The 23251-nt window shown below is 36.6% G+C and overlaps 1 protein-coding gene and 1 long non-coding RNA gene across 5 annotated transcripts; one reads left to right on the top strand and one right to left on the bottom strand.

The window, feature by feature from the left end:
- Window positions 1–997: 997 nt before the first annotated feature.
- LOC114913868 (uncharacterized) lies at window positions 998–12716 on the bottom strand. Of its 4 annotated transcripts, XR_012136405.1 has the most exons (6): window positions 12519–12716; window positions 12140–12320; window positions 6956–10922; window positions 3607–5284; window positions 1748–1953; window positions 998–1634 (listed from the first exon to the last, which is right to left on the bottom strand). It is a non-coding gene; the product is annotated as an uncharacterized lncRNA (long non-coding RNA). The 4 variants fall into 4 exon arrangements; XR_012136374.1 differs by lacking the exon at window positions 12140–12320 and having other exon boundaries at window positions 12515–12714; XR_012136367.1 differs by lacking the exon at window positions 12140–12320 and having other exon boundaries at window positions 12519–12714.
- Window positions 1364–11641, top strand: LOC105036922 (potassium channel AKT2). The gene is made up of 11 exons (XM_010912646.4): window positions 1364–1596; window positions 1858–2076; window positions 4193–4351; window positions 4448–4505; window positions 4897–5214; window positions 6135–6374; window positions 6450–6767; window positions 6880–7065; window positions 10438–10513; window positions 10582–11157; window positions 11367–11641. Exons 1-11 carry the CDS (start codon window positions 1364–1366, stop codon window positions 11492–11494), a joined length of 2511 nt encoding a protein of 836 aa, XP_010910948.1. The 3' UTR covers window positions 11495–11641.
- Window positions 12717–23251: the final 10535 nt, after the last annotated feature.

Genomic DNA, 23251 nt, shown 5'->3' with positions numbered 1-23251 from the left:
CAAGCAGTTGTAATTGATGATGTGTACGATCACATACGAAGAGATGAATGATGAAAGCCAAATGACACTTAGGTTACGTATTTTTTGAGATCCGAATTAGAATAGGAATGGAAGTCGAAATGGGCATGTTTCCTTAACATGTTTGATTCCAAATCGGAATCGGAATGAGATTTTAACATTAAAAGAGAGTTAAAGATTGAGTTTTGAAAGATTAAGACATTCCATTCCTCTCTGCAATTGGAATGAAAATAGAACTTCCCTTGATCATACGGCTCAAATAAGAGTCATTTATTCCCATTCCACTCCTCCCAACCAAACACACCCTCGACACATGGAGATGAAATAGCTTAGGATTTATTATTGAAATATGAAAAATAGGTTGCCACATGCTATAATGCAGAAGGCCTCAGGTCCAGTAGCATGCTTCACTGGCCTAAAATGTAAGGACTTCAAACAGGAAAGGATACTAATTGCTTGCTCCATACCTGCTTGGTTCCTGTTAGCAAGAGCTGAGAGAGCTTTATCATTTGCCTTCACTGGAGTTAATCACTAATCTTTTCTGAAGTCTGCTTATAAATTAACTTTATTTGAATGCAAATCATTCATTTGATGTTCCTAATGAGATTGTTGCATGGGCTGCCCTGCTTCTTGTCATAAGCTGATTCAATCATAGAAATAAATCTTTTCCAAAATAAAGGAAAATGTCTAAGAGATTCTTTGAACTCATTTTATTATTCTATTTTGCCCTTAAGAATCTAAAGCATAGAGAAGGCCTGGAAAAGTGCAACAAGATAGTGATAAAACTTGATAAGCATTCAAATAAGTGCGCTTTCGTAGGATCTATCCATTCTCAGTTTTGGACCTAAACCTGATCCACAGCTCAAGATTCCGGGTAAGGTTTATGGTCTCAAGTTGGCAGCCAGAGTCACTGTATCTTGACAGGGATATTTCTCTATAGCAAGACTCAAAAAGAACAAAAATTATCAAACAACATGAATAACCAAGATAAAACAGGAATCTTTTTATACACTTCAAAGAGTTCTTGTGTTTAACAAGCTTTTTACGTGGACCTGGCAGAAAGAAAGCCGACATGGTTCGCACATCCTGTTGAAAATAGTAATACCAAAGAAATGATAAGGCCAGACATTTTGCCATACAAACCTACCCACCTAAACCACCACATCAGGCTACATTTCCTATAAGAATCAATGCTTAGTAAATGCAGATATATGATTCATAGATATCCCTGTAATAATGGGTCCCTCCAAGGCCCACCTGCAGCTCCCCACCTCTATTATTTGAGGCATGCTCCTCCACACTTTATATTTCATTTTCATCTGCTCCTGAAACATCTGCAAGCCAGATGATGAATTGGTCCTTGAGCAAGATGAAGCCGATGCATGGTCCAAGCTTCGAGAGTGCAAATGAAGCAAATAATTTTAGCAAGCGGGGAAATGAAAGATTAAAGCCTGAGGCATCATTCAATCTTCGTAACCTCTCGAAGGTCGTACTTCCTCCATTGGGTGCACCAGGTTACAATCAGACGCAGGCGGAATCCGGAGGGAGGATCGTCTCCCCAATGGATTCCAGATATAGGTGCAAACAACTTCATTCTTTATGCTCTAAATAGTCAACTGCACATGCAAGCAAGCTAGTTATATAGTTATTGAAGGACATATGTAGAACTAGAGGCCTGGGTGATTTTTTGAACCAAAAAAAAAACTACTTCAAAACTACCAGAACCTACCAAGTTCTCATCTCAGCAGCATTTAAGTGTGTTCTTGTGAGGTAAAAAAATTTGTCAAAAATACAGAGGACCTGTAACACATATTCTTTGCAACATTTTGTTTCTTTCAGGTGCTGGGAAGCCTTCATGGTGATCCTCGTCGCTTACTCTGCATGGGTCTATCCCTTTGAGGTTGCATTCATGAATTCTTCTCCAAAGGGAGTTCTCTGCATCACAGACAGCATCATCGACATATTTTTTGCCATCGACATTGTTCTGACGTTTTTCTTGGCTTACATAGACTCAAAAACACAACTCCTTGTCCGGGATCCCAAAAGGATTGCTATCAGGTTTGTTTCTTCAGCCATAGTCTATCATGTTCATTGTTCAAGAGCCTATAAGATCCTTCTAAACGGGGAACAAAATGGATTCAGCAAAATCCAGTCCCCTTGTCCATTTGATCCAATATAGGAACTAAGACTAAATAATAAAATATAGGCTAAAATATGTATATTTAGCTCATGCTTTCTGGCTTTACATAGCTAGAGAACATGTTATAAACAATATTATCTGCATCCTGAACTACTAAATTTCAATTTGAGCCCCAAGGATGTTCACTACAACACAAACAAGTGAATTTTTTTTTAAAAAAAGAATTCTTGAACACAAATTACTCAATATTTCGTTTTTTTCTTTGTTTGGTAACACCTAACATCTCTATGGATGGGAGAATGAACTGATTAATATTTTGACACAACTCGGATGGATTAGAAAATAAGAAAAAAGGGAGGCAAAACTTTGATCCCTCTTTTATAAGATGACAACAAGTTTGAGCAACCACTTCTATGACATGTCTTCTTGTATTTTATGGGTAGGAATATCCTATAGCAACCTGTACTGAACATTCTGCAATCATCTAACAGTGCTCCATTGAGACATCATCAGACATTGGGGCCTGCCGACTTTGTGATGGGTCCCACAAAACATTGATTTGTCAGATCACAGTATATGTGGTTGGCATGGTGGTCAACAAGGACGTCTGCCCATAGCTTTTGTCACTGACTTGTGGTCAATACAAGACCAGGCACTTAATCGAGTGCTTATACAGAAGATCACATATAAGTTTGATATATAGCACTATCCTGCCATGTAGGATGATATTATCCCAATTCAATCTCTTTAGGAGAGGCTTTGTAGCAACTCACTCTGGTGAGATGTGTTGGATAACTTATTCAATTCATTGGAAAAGTAAGGGACAGCTACAGTTACAGGGTGTTTTTTGCATATCAAGAAAGCATGAAATTTTTTTTAGTAATAATATGATGGCAAAAGGTATGAGCCATAATCCTAACCACTTTCCCATTTTGGAAAGGAAGGATCACAAGCCTGGCGGTCCCCTGCCGGCAAGTTGTGAGGGCTTGTCTATCATAGTGTTTGTCATCATAGCATTGCTCAAAGTTTGAATGATTAAAGTATGAGAGTTGTAAAGGGTAATATATGAACATTTCAGTCAAGAAAAACTATATCAGCTACAACAGCTCAAAAACAGTACTGAAATAATTATTGAGCTAGGCTACATTCAAAGACAGTTAAATGTCTACTCCCCCACCGATGACTTTTTTTTTTTTTTTTTGCATCTGGGATGTGGGCAGCATGTGGATCTTCATCCCAGATCAAGAACCAATATGCTAATGCTGTAACTTTCTTGGAGCTTGTCAAATTTTCTGTTGTCATGTTTTTTATTTTGTTTTACAGTGATATATTGCTGATAGAAGTACTTTGCATCAACTATTAAAGGTCCTAATGTACTGCTTTGTAGACATGGAACTAAATTAAGATACACCATGCAAAAGTAGGCCAGTGTTCAAATAGCTGGTTACCTTAGTTTAGTCCTTATGAAGCAGTAGATTCTCCCAGCCCTTCTGCCTGCGGCACAGCTAAATTTATGTGGTCAAATTACATGTATATAGATCCTGAAGAGCACTTTTGAATGACATGGATTCTTAGACAGCTTATATTTCACTAGCTCAATAAAAGATTCTCCTGTATACAAAAGATACTGAGCAGTTATTTTAAATTATAATGCAATTACCATATATATTTACAGGGATTTTGAAAACTAAGAAGATCCTCTGCCATTCTGCAAGCAAAAGGTTTCTGTTCTCTTAACAATCATCAGTAGTAGAATTTTCCCTTTTAGGGGTCCCACTAAATATTCCTTGCAAACCCACATACATGATAACATGTATGCTTAAGTTTGTTGTTCCATCCCCTGGTCTACATAATGTAAAATACATGCAAAAGTGACCTCATATAAAGTAGGTCTAAGACCCAGCCAAGGTGGTAAATCATATGGATAATTTGGACTTCTGTTCTAGAATCAAAGGCACTACCATTGACATGATATGCACAGTTTTCCAAATTCCAGCTCTTTCACAGAAATGGTTGTTTTGTGGTATTTCTCAGGTATCTCTCAACATGGTTCATCATGGATGTGGCCTCAACAATCCCATTTGAAGGTTTGGGTTATTTGATCACTGGGGAGATCAAGGAAGGGGTCTCTTACAGCCTATTGGGCATGCTGAGACTCTGGCGTCTGAGGAAGGTCAAGCAGTTCTTCACCAGGTACAAACACATTTGAAACAATAAATGTCTAGTAAAAATTTTATCAACTATGTCCTGCATGAAGTTCTGTGATTTCTTTTTGGGATATCTTTGCAGGCTAGAAAAGGATATCAGGTTCAGTTATTTCTGGATAAGATGCGCGAGATTATTATCAGTAAGTAGAGCTTCTTAATTGTTCTACATCTTGGAAAGAAGCATACTAAAACAAACTAAATGTAAAAAGGATATTGGAATGAGATGAGATGCAGCATTATTGTGCACAACCATTGACTCAAGCTCATCTAGTCAGTGTACTCTGCTTAAGTGCTTGACCAGAAACTAAAAGCAGAAGCTTCTTTTTGTACTGAAACGTGTTCAGGTATTAGGAAAACTAACTGGCCAGCTGATGAAATGTAATGTGTACCAAATATAATATTGCTCTTCCATGAGTAGTCACTTCATCAGGCAGAAAAAAGTGATTTGATTCATGTGCAAAAATAAATTAGATAAAACCTAACTGCCAAATAGATTGTGAACAGATGATGAAATGTTGTTGCTGCTTGCAGGTTACCCTTTTTCTAGTCCACTGTGCTGGGTGCCTTTACTATTTGCTAGCTGACAGATATCCACATCAGGGGAAGACATGGATTGGAGCAGTCAATCCAAATTTCCGTGAAGCTAGCCTGTGGACTCGTTATATCTCCGCCCTCTATTGGTCCACTACCACAATGACCACTGTTGGTTATGGTGATCTCCATGCTGTAAACACAGAGGAGATGGTCTTCAACATATTCTACATGCTATTTAACCTGGGCCTCACTGCATATTTGATCGGAAACATGACAAATTTGGTCGTCGAAGGAACACGTCGCACGATGGAATTTGTAAGGATATGCTTCAGCCTAACCATTTTCCTGTCATACTTCCATGAGTAGCCCAATAGGCCTGAAAATCCTGGGTTGTAAAAAATGAAAGATAATTCCCAAAATATAGTTGTAGCATAACTGCACAAAGAAACAACAGAAATGGGAGAAAATTCTCAATGGGTTATTCTAGATTCTTGGCAGATTTCATAACGAAAAACAACATACATCTGAGGTAGGGCTGCAAGTAGGTTAGTACAACCCACTTCCAATCCAAAACCTATCCGAAAATAATATAATCCAATGCGAACATAAGTTATTTGGGTTAGGCTTGGATTTGATAACACGACTTGCTTAGAATACGGATTGAATTTACATTGTCAAGCATCCTGACTCTGACCTGATACAACCTGAACCAGCTTGAAACATACCCTATATATGTCACAACATTTCTTATATTTTAGAAGTTAATTTGCTTCAGTAATAATTTTATGTTGTTAATCATCAATTTTTCTTGTTGATCATAATTTATGGTAGCCCTCAATCAAATCTTATATATATGAGTTGTGATAACATCTACACATGGTTTAATTGTCATGTTTTTGTATAATATATCTATAATATAATCAAACCTATTTATATTTTATTATGGTTTGTGTTTGGATTCTTTTTGTCCAATTTGATCCCAAAAACCTAACCAATCAGTGAATCAAACCTTAAGTCTGAACTGCTCGAAACAGCTTAGTCCCTCAAAAACACCCCCCAGAAACAGTTTAGTCTTGGATTCAATTATTTGACCTGATCAAAAAATGGATTGGATATGTGATGTCCCGATTCATAATCTAACCTGACCTACTTGTCACCTTAATTTGAGGAATGTACTAAAATAATTGGGAAATGATTAAATTTTCTTAATTTGATCTCATTTGTTTATATTGCAGAGGAATAGTATACAGGCTGCATCTAACTTTGTATGCCGGAACCATCTACCTCCACGATTGAAGCAGCAGATACTGGCCTATATGTGTCTTAGATTTAGAGCGGAGAGCTTGAACCAACAACAACTGATGGACCAACTGCCCAATTCTATATGCAAAAGCATCTGTGAGCATCTCTTCCTACCAGTTATTAAGGAGGTCTATCTCTTCAAAGGCATCTCAAAGGAAATGCTCTTGCTCCTGGTTAGAATCTTTCTCTGATTCAAATTAAATAGGAAAACAGAATGTCGTTTATTTATCTCAATGATGTTGGATCAGGTAACAAAAATGAAGGCTGAGTATATACCACCCAAAGAAGATGTTATCATGCAAAATGAGGCACCAGATGATGTCTATGTTGTGGTGTCAGGTGAAGTGGAAATCATACACTTTGACAATGAGAGAGAACAAGTGCTAGGAGCACTAAGGACAGGAGACATATTTGGAGAAGTCAGTGCTCTCTGCGATAGACCTCAAGATTTTACTTTCCGGACAAGAACATTGTCCCAGCTTCTAAGGTTAAAGCAGAGAACCCTTAGAGAAGCAATGCAAACCAAACAAGAAGACAGTGTAGTTATCATTAGGAACTTTTTAAAGGTAACATATATGGTGATTTCAGGTTTGTGTATCACAGTTATTGGCTCCTGTACTTGGAAAACAGTGTTAAGCCTCATGGAGAATTGAAATGAGAATTTCATGCTTTCTGCAGCATCAAATCGAATTTAAGAACATACGCATTGAGGATTTGTTTGGAGAGAGTGATGAATATGATGCAGCCAATATACCTTGCAATCTCCTGACGGTAGCTGCTACTGGTAATAGTTGCTTCCTTGAAGAACTTCTTAAAGCAGGAATGGATCCTGACATTGGTGACTCCAAAGGAAGAACACCGCTGGTATTGTACTAGACCAACTCTTTTCCCTGATGTTTTTCCCCGCTATTTATTGCATTTCACATAGTAAAATCTAACCAAACTATTTCCACACAAATAGATCATTTGCTTCCAGAACTAAATAAGGAATTGTCAGGTACAATGAATTAATATATACAACTCTCAACATATGACAAGATATAATGACTTGAATTAATTTAGTGATTGTCACTAGAAACATATACTGCAAATAGACTCGATGATTTTGGACATGTAATTCCAAGCATCTGAACATTTTGAGAAATGACACCAGAGCTAGCTCAAAATTCACCATACCTGCACTTAAATGCACACTTCACATGCATGTTCTTTAGCATGTATCACCAACTGCACATCACATAACCACAATGTAACAATCCAAGACTTTACCCAAAAAGGCTAGTTGCAAGGTATTATTTGGGCTTCTTGACCATGTATATACCCAAGATCTACCCACTACATAGTCAATGTAGGAATATGTGCCCACATGGGTCCTCACATACTTCTCTTGTTTAAGGTATTATTTGGGCTTCTTGCCCATATTGCAGTGGCCTTGGTATGCATGGGCCATGGACTAGATTCACTTTGATACTATTTGTAAACAACCTAAGATCTCACTCAGAAAGATTAGCTGAATGTTATTATTTGGGTTCCTTGATCCTATATGAGTACTCAAGATCTAACCAGTGTACTGTCAATATAAGACTAAACATATGTCTGCATAGATCCTCATATACTCTCTCTCCCTTTAAGCCCTAGTGTCCTCGATAGGCTAAAGGTCTAAGGCCATTCAAATCCAATCACAAACAGCATAATTAGCTTGTGATAATCTAAGTGGCCCCGTGATACAATGGCCCCTAGTCCATATGATCTGAACCGGATCCGCTTTAATACTATTTATAACAATCCAAGATCTCATCCAAAAAGACTAGCTTTTGGATTCTTTGATAAATGTATCCGAGATCTACCCAGTGCATAGTTAATGTAGAACTAAGCACACACTCGCAAGTCCAAGCTTGAGGTATCAACAGGAAGAATAGAATTAAATTTTGCTAGGATACTACCATCAGTATTGTAACAACCCAGAAACTTACCCAAAAAGGCTAGCTAGAAGTATTATTTGGGTTCCTTGGTCCTGTATAGGTACCCAAGATCTATCTAATGCATGGCTGATGTGAGACTAAATATACGTCCGCACAGATCCTCACATACTTTTCTTGTTTAAGCCCTAGCATCCTCACCAGACTAAGGATCTAAATTCATTTATATTTAATCACAAGTAACACAATCGGCTCATAGTCAGCCTCAATGGGCCCGTGTTGCAATGTCCTTAGCCTACATACCCATGGGCTAGGTCCATTCTGATACCATTTGTCATAACCCAAGATCTCATCCCAAATGGCTAGTTAGAAGGTATTATTTTGAGTTTCTTGATCCGGTATAAGTATTAAAGATCTACCCAATACATAGCCGATGTGGGACTAAATACATGCCAATACAGATTCTTACATACTCTTCCCATTTAAGCCCTAGCATCCTCACGAGGCTAAGGGTCCAAATCCATTCATATTTAATCACAGTTATTCATAGATATCATGATCGACTCGTGATCAGCCTCAATGGGCCCACTACAATGCCATGGGCTAGGTCAGCTCTGATATCATTCATAACAACCAAAAACCTCATCTTAAAAGATTAGCCGGAGGCAAAATATATTATTTGAATTCCTTGGCCCTATATAAATACCCAAGATCTATCCCATACATTGTTGATAAGAGACTAAATACACGGCCGCACAAGTCCTTACAAGTATTGATTACCAAGATTTTACTACTAGTATGGCATAATAATTGGTAGAAAAAACAATGCAACACATGAAAAAAATGCATGTGTCTAGTGATCTATTGAGTGCTCAAAAACTTGACCAACGATACAAGGACGGCTACAAGGTTCCCATAAAAAACCAGATGTTTTCCAAGCTAGCTTTAGTCCTATCAAGCAAATGGAGACTTGAATATTCACCACAAGTATGAAGGTTCTCATGGAATCCTACACACTTGCCAAGCTAGCCATAGTCTCCCAAATCTCACCTTAAAGGGCAGACTATGACCTATAATAACAAGAAGATAAAGTCAAGCAGTGTGAGCTTGGTATCAAACAAGTGTAGGTGACTTTAGACCCAAAATTTAAAGACCTCTGGTTGGAGGACAAGGAATGGGACCAGTATTTTGGACTTAGAACTAATTAAACAGTGAATGGATATGGATGATTTCAAAATACGATATGATTTGCTCCAGTATATCCATGACCTCAAAAGATAGTGTTTTAAAATGCACTGGATGCAGCCGCACAATGCAGATCACTGCAGGTGCAGTCCCCTGACGATTCTGCATTGGCTGTATGCCGTTATTTTATGCAATTATACTACATAGTAGTACATACAGATGAAAAAGATGGTCCACTTAGCATTGTTCGACCGCATATGGATAAGATGGTTATTTTATCATTGTTAATATGTTAACTATGTTACAACTATTGCTATTAGGTGTTGAATACTAAGTTTGAAACACTAACTACTAGTTGTTATTATTATTCATACTTCTACAAGATGTTACTATCATTCTTTTTGTTTTTATTACTAATAATATTTTTTTTTTTTTTATTTGTAAGTAGAATGCCAACTTCTTATGCAACCATATACCATATATGCTCTATGAGGTCCCTTGACCACTTGCACACTGCAACCATTTTTCAAAACACTGTCAAATAGGGGTTCCGAGAATTTAGTTGGAACTTGGAAGGCATCAAAAGATGGGGGAAATAGAATAGAGAGGATGAACTTGGAGTGCAATGGGGTGACTTGATGTTAGAGGAGGGAAAAGAGATCTTAACATGAAGCAGAGCTAGGAGGTGACAGTGTAGATCATTAATCTTGTAGGTGCGGGACATGTCAGAACCAGGTAGTGGAAAAGCAGCCTTAGATTAATGTTGGTTTAGCCAACAATAATCCAATAATCATTCGATAGAAGGTATTGGCTATAAGCTAATGGTTAGGAGTTAAATGTATGGAATTTTTTTTTTTAAACTGTAGTTCAGAGTTTAGACGCAACTATCTTTCATTAAACACTATTACTAGCACATTATGGAGGGAAAAGATGTAATGGCTATGGGGATAGCAATGGTAAAGACTACCGTATGTCTATCTGCTTCTTCTATGATTGATAAATTTACTTAAGCAGCATTAAGAAGCTTGAAACTTCTATCCTCAAAGCTCATGTAACACTTACTCCTAGATTACAGTAGAACTTTTCAGTTGCAACTTTTTGAAGCATATTTCTAATGATATTGAAATTGTAGCACATAGCAGCATCAAAGGGATATGAAGATTGTGTATTGGTTTTACTCAAGCATGCCAGCAACATAAACATACAAGGTAAGCAATTGCCAAAATGTTTTTAGCATTGATTTCTCTCCTTTCCATTTCTGATATAATGCTAACAGATATGGATGGAAATACTCCCTTATGGCTCGCCATCACTGGAAAGCATCACAAAATTTTCAACATCTTGTACCATTATGCATGCATCTCCAATCCCCACATCGGTGGCAATCTTCTCGTCCTTGCAGCAAAAAGAAATGATCTTTCTACAATAAAGGAGTTGTTAAAACATGGTTTAGACATAAATTCAGAGAATAATGAAGGACTAACTCCCCTGCAAGCAGCATTTGCTGAAAACCACACAGACATGATTAAGTTGTTGGTCATGAACGGCGCCAATGTAGAAAACATCAATCTCAGCAGTTTGGAAACAAGAAAAATGACTGAGGCAGATATACAAGAGCTGGTACAAAAGAGAGAAGTTGGTTATCCAATAGCAATACTAGAATCCCACGAAGAGCTTAAGCAAATAAAGGTTTCAGAGGAAAAAAGTCATATGACGAAGTGGGGCACAAGAGGTGGAATTTATCCAAGAGTTAGCATATACAAAGGCCATCCATTTCTCAGAAACTCCAGCTCAGAAGCTGGGAAGCTGATAAACTTGCCAAATACGATAGAAGATCTCAAAGAAATTGCTGGTATGTATATGTTTCTTATTTCGTGCTATGGGAATCACAAAAACCACCAATCATTTTGCATTATCACTATTACTTCTATTGGACAAACCACATAGTCCATATATAATTCAAATCTTATCTTGTTGGAATCATTAGCAATGCATATTTATTGTATTCAAGAATGTCTAGTCTGTATAAAACTGAAAATGGAGTTTCTTATTTGTTGGCAGGGGAGAAGTTTGGAGTTGTTGCAAATCGCACAGTTATAACAAATGAAGAAGGAGCAGAAATTGACTCCATTGAAGTGATTAGGGATAATGATAAACTGTTCATAGTTGAGAATGAAGAATTTCTTTGAGTTATGCCAACAAATTGTAACTGATCTCTCTCTCTCTCTCTCATGTGCACTCATATACTCAAATTTCTTGTGGGCCCTATAGTTGTTATATACGCCAATCTCTTAAAGGAGATCTATGAAATGATAACATGATATCATTTTCTATAATTCTTCTCATATGTCAAACCCACCCCCGCGCCCCCCCCCCCCCCCCCCCAACAAAAAAAAAAAGAAAAGAAAAGCTTAAAATACTCACATGATGTCATGCAGTGACATTTCATACTTCATTCTCCACATGTTTGATTGAATTTCACCACATTTTCTATTAGAAAATCATGGCAGGGTCAATCAAAAGGCTTTCAAACCTAATCACATTTTTTAGCTGAAAAACTGAAACTCCGTTTGGCAGCTCAAAGAGGACTCTTCAATCACTTATTCTCTTTATTCTTTAGCACCACATTTATTGTTTTAGGTATCATTTCCTAATTAATTCCTTGTTAGTAGTAAATTCAAAATAAGATTCGCACTCCCAACTAATCAAGCAACATGAAACTCATGGAAGGTTATGAGGCATGGATGTGCTAATAACTCGCCAATAATGATGCCAAAAATCCAATATTATAGCACAGCCAAAGAAGATCTTTTGAAAGTTCCATTGAAGCAAACCTTTCACACTCTAATGAACCACATCTTAGTTTTTTCCTTTCCACAACCTCCACGATGATCACACTTCATCCTTGAAATGCATTCAAAATCTCATGAATCACAAATAACCAAGCCATAAGCTTCAACGGGAAGTTTTTTTCTGATGCAAGAAGGGGAAACCCACCAGAAGAACCACCATATCCTAATAGAATAAAGAATAACAGATGATATGAATCACAGGCTCGATTGCATCAGACATCGTATTTTACCAACTCTATCTCGAATCAAACCCACAAACTTGTCAGAATAAAATAAAATTGATCTCAAAACAATGAAAAACTTTAGCAGGTAATCGGCCATGCAATCGTCTAAGAATTTAAAGCAAGCATTCATTACCTACCGTTCGAAGGAAGTCCCCACCGAGTTCGACGAAGTACGGACCCCTGGAAGCACGCTTGTTATTGAGCTACCTTTTGGTAGTCCGGCGGAAAATTCTATACCTCATGGACATAGGGAAATCCCCTGGATGCTATTTGTGGGCCAGTGTGCTAGAGAGCATCGGACTACGAGAACTTTTCCCTCTTATCGTGTCCCAGACGATCATCAAGTCTAAGGTCACGAAAAGAAAAGGCCCGAGTATCGAGGGAGAGGGGTGCAGAAGAGGCCCCGTGGAGCTCTCTCCCAATTCTGGGTTACGTTTCCTCAAAATGAGTCAGTTTTTCTTTTTCTTTTTTTATAATCTTTGGTATTCTCTTCTATTCTAATTATGTTGGATTTGTTCCTTTTTTTTTTTTTGGTTATTAGTGTGTTTATATTTTCTTTTGGTTACTCTGTGGATGTAGATGTTGATAATATTGCTAAATTTACCCTTTTATTTATTGGGCTGTTGGAGGGGTTGACAGTTTTTATGCCATATTTATTGCATGAAGTCATGCAAAATTTTTTAGTGTAGGTGAGTGAGTACTGGTGTGGGATTCAGTAGGAAATGACAGATGTTCCTTGGCATGGGAGATTTGAAGTTTGATCAGCTGTTTTATTTCTTCTGGGTTTTGCTTTTGAATGTTTCCATAGCATTCTTCTTATCTCTGTTGGAAAGTTTTTGTTTCCTTCTTTCCACCTTTTGATATGCACTGAGTAGGGGGTGTAAATGAAATAGATTGGATTGGATTATATATAAATCTAATTCCAATTCAAAATATTTTGGATTTGAAAATTTGACTCCAAAATCGAATCAAATACTCTACTAGTTCAATCGAATCTAGTCCGAAAAATTCGGATTGGATTGGATTGAATTTTTGGACTTTTACGTACATTAAGCTGTAATTTGGATCATAATTCAACAGTAAGTTATATGAATTCGAAATATATACTATTTATAGGTACTCTATAATATCATCCTACATCTAACAACTGATATTATAATACGATGGATGAGAAATAAAAAATATAAATTTCAATATCAAGGATCTCACCAAGTTACGCCATAATAGCATCATGTAAAAATCATGAGTTCTAGATTTTTAAAAAAAACTACATCATCAAAATATAATAAGTTCTATGATATTTAAAAAAAATTAAATTTGAAACACACACACACATATATATATATATATATAATCTAAAAATCCAAACTAAAAGAATGGATTAGATTTGGTTTAGACTCATAGTTTGAATTTTGGATTGAATTTGGATTTTATAACATTAAATTTAAATTCAAGGTTAAAATTTAAAATTTTTAAAAATTGACTTCAAATCTAAAATCAAAGTCCAAAAATCCAATCCAATTCTTTAGTTTAGTTTGAATCGGTTTAGATTTTGGATTTTCTCCAATCCATTTGCATCCTTAGCACTGAGGCCAAAAATAGTTGGTACTGCAAATATGCTGCGTAAATAGAACCATCTTAAATGTAATCAAAATGCATGGTTAGAATTATCAATGGATGGCAAAACCCTACTACCTTTTAGAGAATCAGTTCTAGTGTTTGCTTTATAGAGTGCCAGTGCACAATGTTGATACAAAAATGTGAATATAGAAATGTCAAATCGCTGGAACTCGGCAGCATATCTAAAGAACATTATATATTATGGATGTTGTTTCTCATTGATCTCTAAGTTGTGTTGTAACCTTTATTTCATAGAAGATCTTTTATTACCAATCAAGATGTATAAAAAAAAATAATAATAATCATAAAATAGTAGCCTTTTTCTTTCCTGAAATAACTAGGATAGGAGAATGCATGGCAGAAATTGGGTGAAGATGAGAAGAAAACCCAGCTCATTAGTTTCCCACATCCAGTGACTTTACCAACTCAGCCAATCAGCAAATCAAAAAAATAGTTTATCTATTCAAGTATGGCAAGGTTCAAATTTTGTAAAGCAGAAAATAAATCAAATTGCCGGACGATTTGAATATCTGAAATAAGTGGACCATCAAAATTGGTATCATCTTGTTTTGCCCCAATTTTGAAGCATTTCCACAGAATGAGTCTGGCTTTGTCCTAATGTTCCCAGCCCTTATGACAACTCTAAGCCCAAGTGCATATCACCAGCTGGGATTTCATTACACATGTCCAAACATCACATTAGGTTCTTCATCACTGTTTCCCTCATTTACACAGCTTCTAGGGCTTCTCTACAAATTCTTTGTCCTTCTAGTCTCTTCATGTGTCTATCTAAACATTCTTATGTTTGCCACATTTGTTTTGTTTGTCCAGACCATTAATATTGTTGCCAAACATTGTTTGTGATACCATGATTCTTATTGCTGTTTTTTGATATTTACCTCTGAAGTGAAGGCATCCCATGGTCAAATAAGAACTCAAAAGCACCAAGTATTTATTCACCCAATTCTAATCTATTTCTGTATTATTTTCTAAAACTAATCTAGAGTAATGAAAATAATTGTTTAAAAACCATCAGAACAGGAAGGTACAAACAGTACACCATACAATTCCAACATAAAACTGGCACCAATGCGAGTGCTGTGATGCTAAAATCAGCTGTACCACTAGAAAATGATCTGTACCGGTTTGTACCGGTGCATATCAGCAGTATTGTATTGTCAGTAGCTGTCAGTACATACTATCTGTATCAGTACTATAGCATTCTAATGAAAAAAGTATATGGTGCTCGGTACCAATATTTAGAACCTTGATGGAAGCCTCTTCATGCCATCTCTTGGTCATCAATTTCGATATGGGATCGGTTTTCATTTTTGTTTTCATAAAAACGCACACCGTGTATTCTAGACTTTTTTTTTTTTATAACAATACATACATCCATGTCTTCCTGCATAATTCTTAAAGCGTTCTATAGAAGAGAACAACCGAAGACAAGATAGATATATTATTATAATATATTATTATAATTTATATTATAATTTATATTATAATATATTATTATATAATATATTATAATAGTATAATATATTTTTATATATTATATATATTAATATAATGTAATATAATATATTATTATATTACATTATAATATAATAATATAACAATATATAATGTTAGATAATATATAAAGTCGCCCTGTGACTGGGCGATTTATAGAGTCATCTTATAAAGAGTGACTCATTCTCTGATCCACCTATCCCCTAGCTGGCGGTCAGATTGGTGAGATTGTATAGAAAGTCGCCATATCAAAAGGCGACTTTTCTTTGGACAGTATTTTGGTAAATAGTTTTAAGAAGGTATTATTTTGATAATTTTTTTAAAATTAATCATAAATCGATAAAAAATTCATTATTTTCTACCATACAATACTATTCAATATTTTTTATTATCACTTTATCATATTAAAAATATTTTTTTATTTTAATTATCCGATATATGTTAAAGTTTCAAAGCACTTTATTAACGTTATTATCAAACAACAAATAGCTTTTTATAAAAACTCTACTTCTCAAAAGCTCTACTTCTAAAAGCTCTAAAAATTCTACTGCCAATAGCAATCCCAAATAGGATCCAAGGAATTTAACTAATATTTTTCAGTTAGTTTTTTTATGTGAGGTTTGGATTATTTCAAATGATATCAAGGGGTGTTTGGTTGGGGAGAGTGGGGGTCTGAAATTAGAATCATAATGGATGACTCCCATTCCAACTGTTTGGTTGGAATGAGTTCTATTCCGATTCCCATTCCGAGATAGAATAAGAATTGTTCAATTTATATAGAACTCAATTCCTACTCTCCTCTATAGATTCAAATTTTCATTCCAATTCTGATTCCAATTTCGATCATGAACCAAATGCTTTGGGAGATTTGACAATTTTGATTTCGATTTCAAGACATTTCGATTTTCATTCTCATTCTGATTCTGATTGCGAACCAAACACCCCCTTAAAGTGAATCTGATTTATGAATATAGCTGGAATTGAACTTGGGACAGTCAAAAGCCCATTGGATTGGGTTGATTTTGGGTCGGGCTTTAGGCTAAGCTCGGATAAATTTGGACCAAATTTGGATTAAGATGTACAGCCCATTTGATTTTCGTGCCGAGCTTGGTGTGTCATTAGCCCAATCCGATCTCAAGCTCAAGTCCGTTCATGACCTGTTAATTAAGCCATTGTGCTCTCGTGTAGCCCATTCACTAAACGAATTAGGGTTTCTCTTCTCTGGATCGATCACTCATTGATTGAAGTATTGCAAAGGCCTTTCCAAGGATTCTTTCCAGCATTCCTATTCAAGTAGTTCTATGATCCTCTCTTGTTTTAATTTGTTCACAAATTTAATTTTTTCTTCAAGTTCATTGGCCTCCGATGCTCGACCCTCACCCCCCACCACACCCCATACCCTCCTCCTCTCCAAAGACCCACCTCTCCTTGCTGCCATCTCCACCCTCATTCGCTCCGCCTTTTCTTGGACCCACCTCAACCTCCTCTGCCACTAGCAGCCCTCTATTTTCTCTACCCCTCCTGCGGTCCTCATTGCTTGCCTTCATGCACTCGAGATCCATAGCTTCTATCTTCTACCTCACTTTTCCCATCATCCTCCAACTCTTCCAATGCAAACACTCATCTAGGCTGGCAGCCTCTTCCGCACCATCCACTTCGTCTTTCGCTCATTCTCCATCTTAATCTTTGTTGCCTCCCCCATGCCCCCACTCGACCACAATGACGGCCACATCCATAGCACCATTCGCACTACTGATATCTTGTTCGATTATTATATGGTTTGTATCACTCTTGTCAATCGGATTAGTTCAATTGGACTCGAGTTTAAATTTTTTAAAAATATTTGGGTCTAACTCTGGCCTGAAGTTCGAAAAATAATTTCAATCTAAGTTTTATATATAATTAAAAAATTTAAATAACATCGTCTTGTTAATTTTGTGTTGTCTCGACTAATAGGTTGATCAGGTGCAGTGATGAAAGATCAAAACCGAGGCTATCCCATGGACAGGCGCAACATTGCATGCAAGCGTGCTTCATCCAGATGGCCACTGTACCATCGTCGTGCTATTTTCTTCTCGCTGCCTAGGGTCTAAGCAAGCGGCAATGATGGCACGAAGAAAGGGTAGAGAAGTGAGCTGGAACCTAGGCCAGAGAGGGAGGGGCACCGCGTACACCCTAGGCCCTGGCATTACTCGTTTGGGGGATAGCGACGTCCGTTTCATTGGGGATGTCAGAAGGGTCGCTTGCACGCATCCATGTGCCTTCACAGGACCATTAACCATTGTTGGGCCAAAGAGACAAGGGTATGGCTAGTTTCCCGAGGAAATATTCAATTGAACTCGTGTCTCAGATTTGGTAGGGCGTATACATGGGGTTGGTGTGTCGCTCCCATTTGGTGTACAACGTAGACCTACCAACCATGTGACATCAACTGGCGTATCTTTAGTATTTGTCTTAGTTTTATCACTACAACATGGTACATTCATTTTTAATAATAAATGCTAGAGTAAAGACATATTAAAGCCTTCCATGTTCCATCTCTCGGTTATGCTTTAGCCAATGTGCTTGGGAAATATGGATGGCATGGGATGGAGGAACATAAGGGTAAGAAATGTGGATGGTTATATTTTTCTCGTGCATGATTAGGGTAAGTAATGTGACATTAGTAGAGCTGAAACGGGCTTGGGAAGGCACCATTATTCTATTACACATTTTATTCCGATGACTCGTGAACGATGGTCAATTGGGTTCAGAATTAAGGATGCAATCTGTTGGTACTCATCCATTGCTCTCTGACATCCATAGATTTATCCTGATTTTATACTTTTCGGAAGCCCCTCGTATCTATCGTCTCCATGTTGCATGCTTCAAGAATAATTAGACCGCATCAAATCTCACAGTGGATAGCATGCCATTCTATCCTTGTATTCACAAATTCCCAATTGCACCCTATGCACTGTGCATATGCTTCGAGATTTGCTTGGTCACTTGCACCTGGTGCATGCAATAGATTCTTTACATCTATCGGAAGGCAAACAGTACAGTGGATCACATAGCATTCTGTGTGTTGCTAATATTTAGAAGGTGTCAGATCGATTGAACGAGATTAGCATGAGAAGAGTTAGGGATTGGTGTAACTCTCAAAAATTGCTTCAATATATTGGGTGTTGTTGGGTTGTGAGTTGCAATGCGAGCATTAGGTAAACTCAAGCCACTTTTTAGTTAAGTGGCACCCCAAAGCATTTTTCTTCGTCCATGTGCTAATGAGGCACTCTCTCCCTTCGTCCCTCCTCCACCCAGTGTTGATGGATCAATCCACAATATCTTGTCCACTGTAAGATGAGCAAACCACCCTCGAGCAATTGATCAAGTTTGTAACATGTGGGTTCACAAGGGAGGACCACCTCCATCTATCACGTTGCTCTGTCGGTCCTCCGTATCTAAGCTTTATCTCAACCAAAAAAAAAAAAAGGGTGGGGGAACAAAGAAAAGAAAAGAGCAAACATTGTGCAAGAAAGAAAGCAGATGATGTCGTACAATCTCTCCCTCTCTCTCTCTCTCTCTCTCTCTCTCAAACATGCAAAAAAAAGAAGAAGAAGAAGAAGAAGAAGAGAGCAGAGAAAGAGATAGCATGTGAGAGAGAGAGAGAGAGAGAGGGGTGAACCTGCTAAATCTGGACTGGGTTCGGCCATTTGGGCCTATCGGACCCACCTGGCTTGTCTTTCCAAGCTCCCCCCTACATGGCTAAAAAGAAAGTCACCAGCTGGTGGTGGTTGTCCGATCCGCACTGAACTCTTTTGCGCGCCAGAAGGGTGAAAAATTTGACCGCGTGGGACCCTTCGGAAAAACGTCTGTTATTATGCCGGATGGCCATGAACGACCGACACCTCATGATGATACGTACTTAGGATTGACGAGGTCTGTACACAACCATATTTATGCCCAAATACCAAAGATATTTTTGGTTTACCGCTGGAATGAAATTTAAAAATATAATATTCTCCAACATATTTGATTTGTAATCGAATCAAAATTAAAATAAAATTTAAATATTAAGTTGGAGTCCGATTTGAAATTTTAGAGATTGAGATATTTTTTTTTTTTTTTAAATCGAAATGAAAACAGAATCTGATTAAAAATTTTAGAGATTGAGATATTTTAATCTTCTTTTAAAATCGAAATAAAAATAAAATTTTTTTCGATCAAATAATTAGAATGACAGTTACTCTCATTCTCATTCTAAAATTTAATTCTTTCCAACCAAACATATATCGAAATGAAAATAAAATTCTGTTCAATTAAACAGTTGAAATGATAGTCACTCACTCTCATTTTTATTCTAAAATTTAATTTTTTTCAACTAAATATATATATATATATATATATATATAACAATAAAGCCTTGGAGACAAATGTATGTAGCCCAAAGCATTTCATGTGAATTGGACTTCTAAAGCTTCATGTGTTGGGGTCTTTATAGAAGCATATTTTCCTACCATAACTTAATATAGCAAAGTTGCTATCCAATGCTATTCGAAAACCTCAAATTTAATGTATATTAAAAAACTCACAAACATGCCACATATGTTCCAGATACTAATTAAAATAGATGAAAAGATGGATAATACCTTGAGCAGCTATGCAGATAGAACCATCAAAAAATAAAAAAATAAAAATAAAAATTACCTTGCTGCTGTTGGATTTATTTTTGCCAAAATATCCCTTATGTAAGCATAAATATACTAAATTAGAGTTGAATGGAGAGAGTTGGTTCATGCCGCTAGGAATTGTAATCCAAGTCAAAATTTCCTCATGAAACTTAAACATTGTGTGATTTTCCGGCAGTTTCGTAATAAGAGTGTGGCAGGTTATCTTAGAGCATGATGCAATCAAGGCTACCCAAATGTTCAACACAGATCTGGAAACTCATATATCTTACTTGCCCCTAAAAAATTAAAAAAAAAAAAAAAGTTTCTACCCTCGAAGTTATTTGACTCATATCCATTCAGAATATATGTGCATGCTGTCACCATTCCCTACAAGGCCAATAAACCAAAGAAATCTCTCTTTTACCCAAAAAAAGAAAAAGAAATCTCAAAAAAAAAAGAAAAAAAAAAAAAAAAAAAACCAAATCAATATCCCTCCCTCCCTCTCTCCCTGATTTGAAAAAAGAAGCCAATTTTCAATGATGACAAATTTTTGTTGTCTCAAGCCATCGGCATCCGTTCACTGAATGTTGGTTGACCGCTGGCATGTGAGCCCGCTTACATTTATGAGTCATTCCATGTCCATACATACAGGAAGACAAGTTTTCCATTTTAGAAAGCTTAAATACGACAAAAGAATTTTCATAAGCCCACTAAATTGCATTAAACAATGAAATGTGTATTACAGGTCAAATAGAAAGGGTTGCATGGTTATTGGTTGAGCTGATTGTTGGTAAGATGGGGCTATGATCCCATCTACTTAGATACTTCCACCTTATATATTTATTTAACAAATATATTGTAAATTCAGCAATGTCCGGTAGCTATATAAGGATCTATGCAAGTATATATCAGTTTCATATCAGTTATTTGCTGGCAAAATTTTGTATATTTATACATGACTGGCAAACCTCCTGATAGATTTTTTTGGACGAGATCCTAGATTATTAAAATTAGTATCAGAGTAAACTTAGTCTATAATATATGAGGACAATGAGGTATCATAGCATGAATTTCTTGGAGTTGACCATAGATGATTAGATTTGTATGGATCACTTAGCTCGACAAAACATTGGCTTAAATAAATGAGGAGCGTACCTTTTAGCTAAATAGAATCTCATACAGAACCAAAAAATTAATCCACATAATATTTTTGACTAAATCCTTTTAGGTGAAGTCCTGGCTGTTACAAGTTATACCCTTATTTGTAACATGAGGAAGTGTCAAAGTTGAGCCCTAGGCATTGTATCCCAAGTATTCATGCTTGACTAATTCACACACGGGATAAAGTTTCCTCTTTCCTTCAAACTTGGTAAATATACTCATATTTTGGTTGATCTCTTGGTTCTTTCTTGTTGCTTTATATGTTTAAAAAAATAAACATCTATAGTCTATATTACATTAGTAAAGTTAAATAGATTTGATATGATATTATTCAAGATTTGATATAATGTAGTTTAGCATAGCTCCTCTTGGTGGCTACGTATGTAACCTAACAATAGAGAAGAAAACTATTATTAAAAAAGCAGGAAAGGTAGTTTTCCAACTTAAAAGGTGAGGAACTCGATTCACATGACTTCAAGGAACCCATATCCCTTGTCCCAATATTTGGCCCCATGAGACCTAACACCTAATGCATCGTTTCTAATGTTGCGTGCTGGATAAGAAAGTATGACCAAGACAAACACACCAACCGTGAAGCCACGGCAGACTTCAATTCATACTAATTCCGTGCCAATTGAGCTTGAGAGCTAAAAGCCTAACATTATGTTGGCTACTGAAAAGCTTGCTGTAATGGGACCTAATGAAAGATTTTTCCACTCTCTTATGTCAATTCGGGTCAACATTGACCTCTTAGTTTATGCTGATATGCATGGTGTTTTATTTCTAAGAATGTAGATTTATGGGTATTCCATGTTATGACACTAAAAAAGGAAAATAGGAAAATCACTTCACTTTGAAGAGCTCACTTTCTACTTTTTCTCAAAATAAATTTCGATGGTAATGTAAAAAAATTAGGGCAGCGTATAAAGCTGGCTTTATTATTCGTAACCCCGATCATCCATGATGATAGCTTGTGAATCCATATTGTATGACATGACAGTTTCATTGGCCAAATTAAGAATTGTATTGGAGAGACAGGCTTCTACCAACTTTGTATTTATGGGCATGCAATATTGTTTTGGAAGGAGATTTTAGAACAGTTATCTTATGAATTACCACAGGAACTAAGCACCAAGACATTAATCTTCTTGTGCTGGCGGATGTTCAGGGGTTTAAATCACTCATCACTTTATGTGTGATCAGTTAAGTGACCAACCATACTGCTGATTGGATGTCATTCCACCAGGTATCCTTTTGTAAAGTAGCCATTTCAAGAATTAAAAGAAGAAAAAAAATACTTTTAGATGCGAGATTCCTCCAAAGCACAGCTCAAATCTCCCCGTTCTCCTCCCATTCTTTGGCTTTTCTGCTACTTTCCCTCGAAGCCACGGTTCCCCAGGTGGCGTCAGTATAAAAAGTTCGAAATTTAAAAGCCCGATTCAGTACCGTGCGAAAGAGACACCATTAGTGCAGTACACCATAAACCAAAAGGCCAAAACCATCATCCTTATCATAGCCATTAATGATCAGAGCCAATGGACGACTGTAAATATTTGGATCTAAGTACATGGATGGGTCCAAACACACCGACCACTTAAATTTGGGCCCATGAAGCGAATTACTCGGGGGACAGTAACCTACCTTCATTTTTTAAGGGGGTATTCATCCAAAAGTGAGTTCAGTACGACCATCATTTTATTATCCACAATTCACGAGCTCTCTGGCACCATCTGAGATCCTCTGTTCCAATTTATTTATTTATTTGATATCGTTAATACTATTAAAATATTGCATATATGTATTAATACGTAACTCTTTTCTTTACTACTTTATCTTTTTTTTTTTTTTTTTTTGGTAGAACTACTTTATCTTATTAATGCACTGTTCTGATTCTTTGGTTTGGATGATTGAATTCAGCCTTTCCT

Source organism: Elaeis guineensis, chromosome 1 (assembly GCF_000442705.2).
Source record: "Elaeis guineensis isolate ETL-2024a chromosome 1, EG11, whole genome shotgun sequence".
In the NCBI taxonomy this organism is placed as follows: Eukaryota; Viridiplantae; Streptophyta; class Magnoliopsida; order Arecales; family Arecaceae; genus Elaeis; species Elaeis guineensis.
The sequence above is the reverse complement of the archived record's forward strand: the minus strand, read 5'-3'. Positions and strand labels throughout refer to the sequence as shown.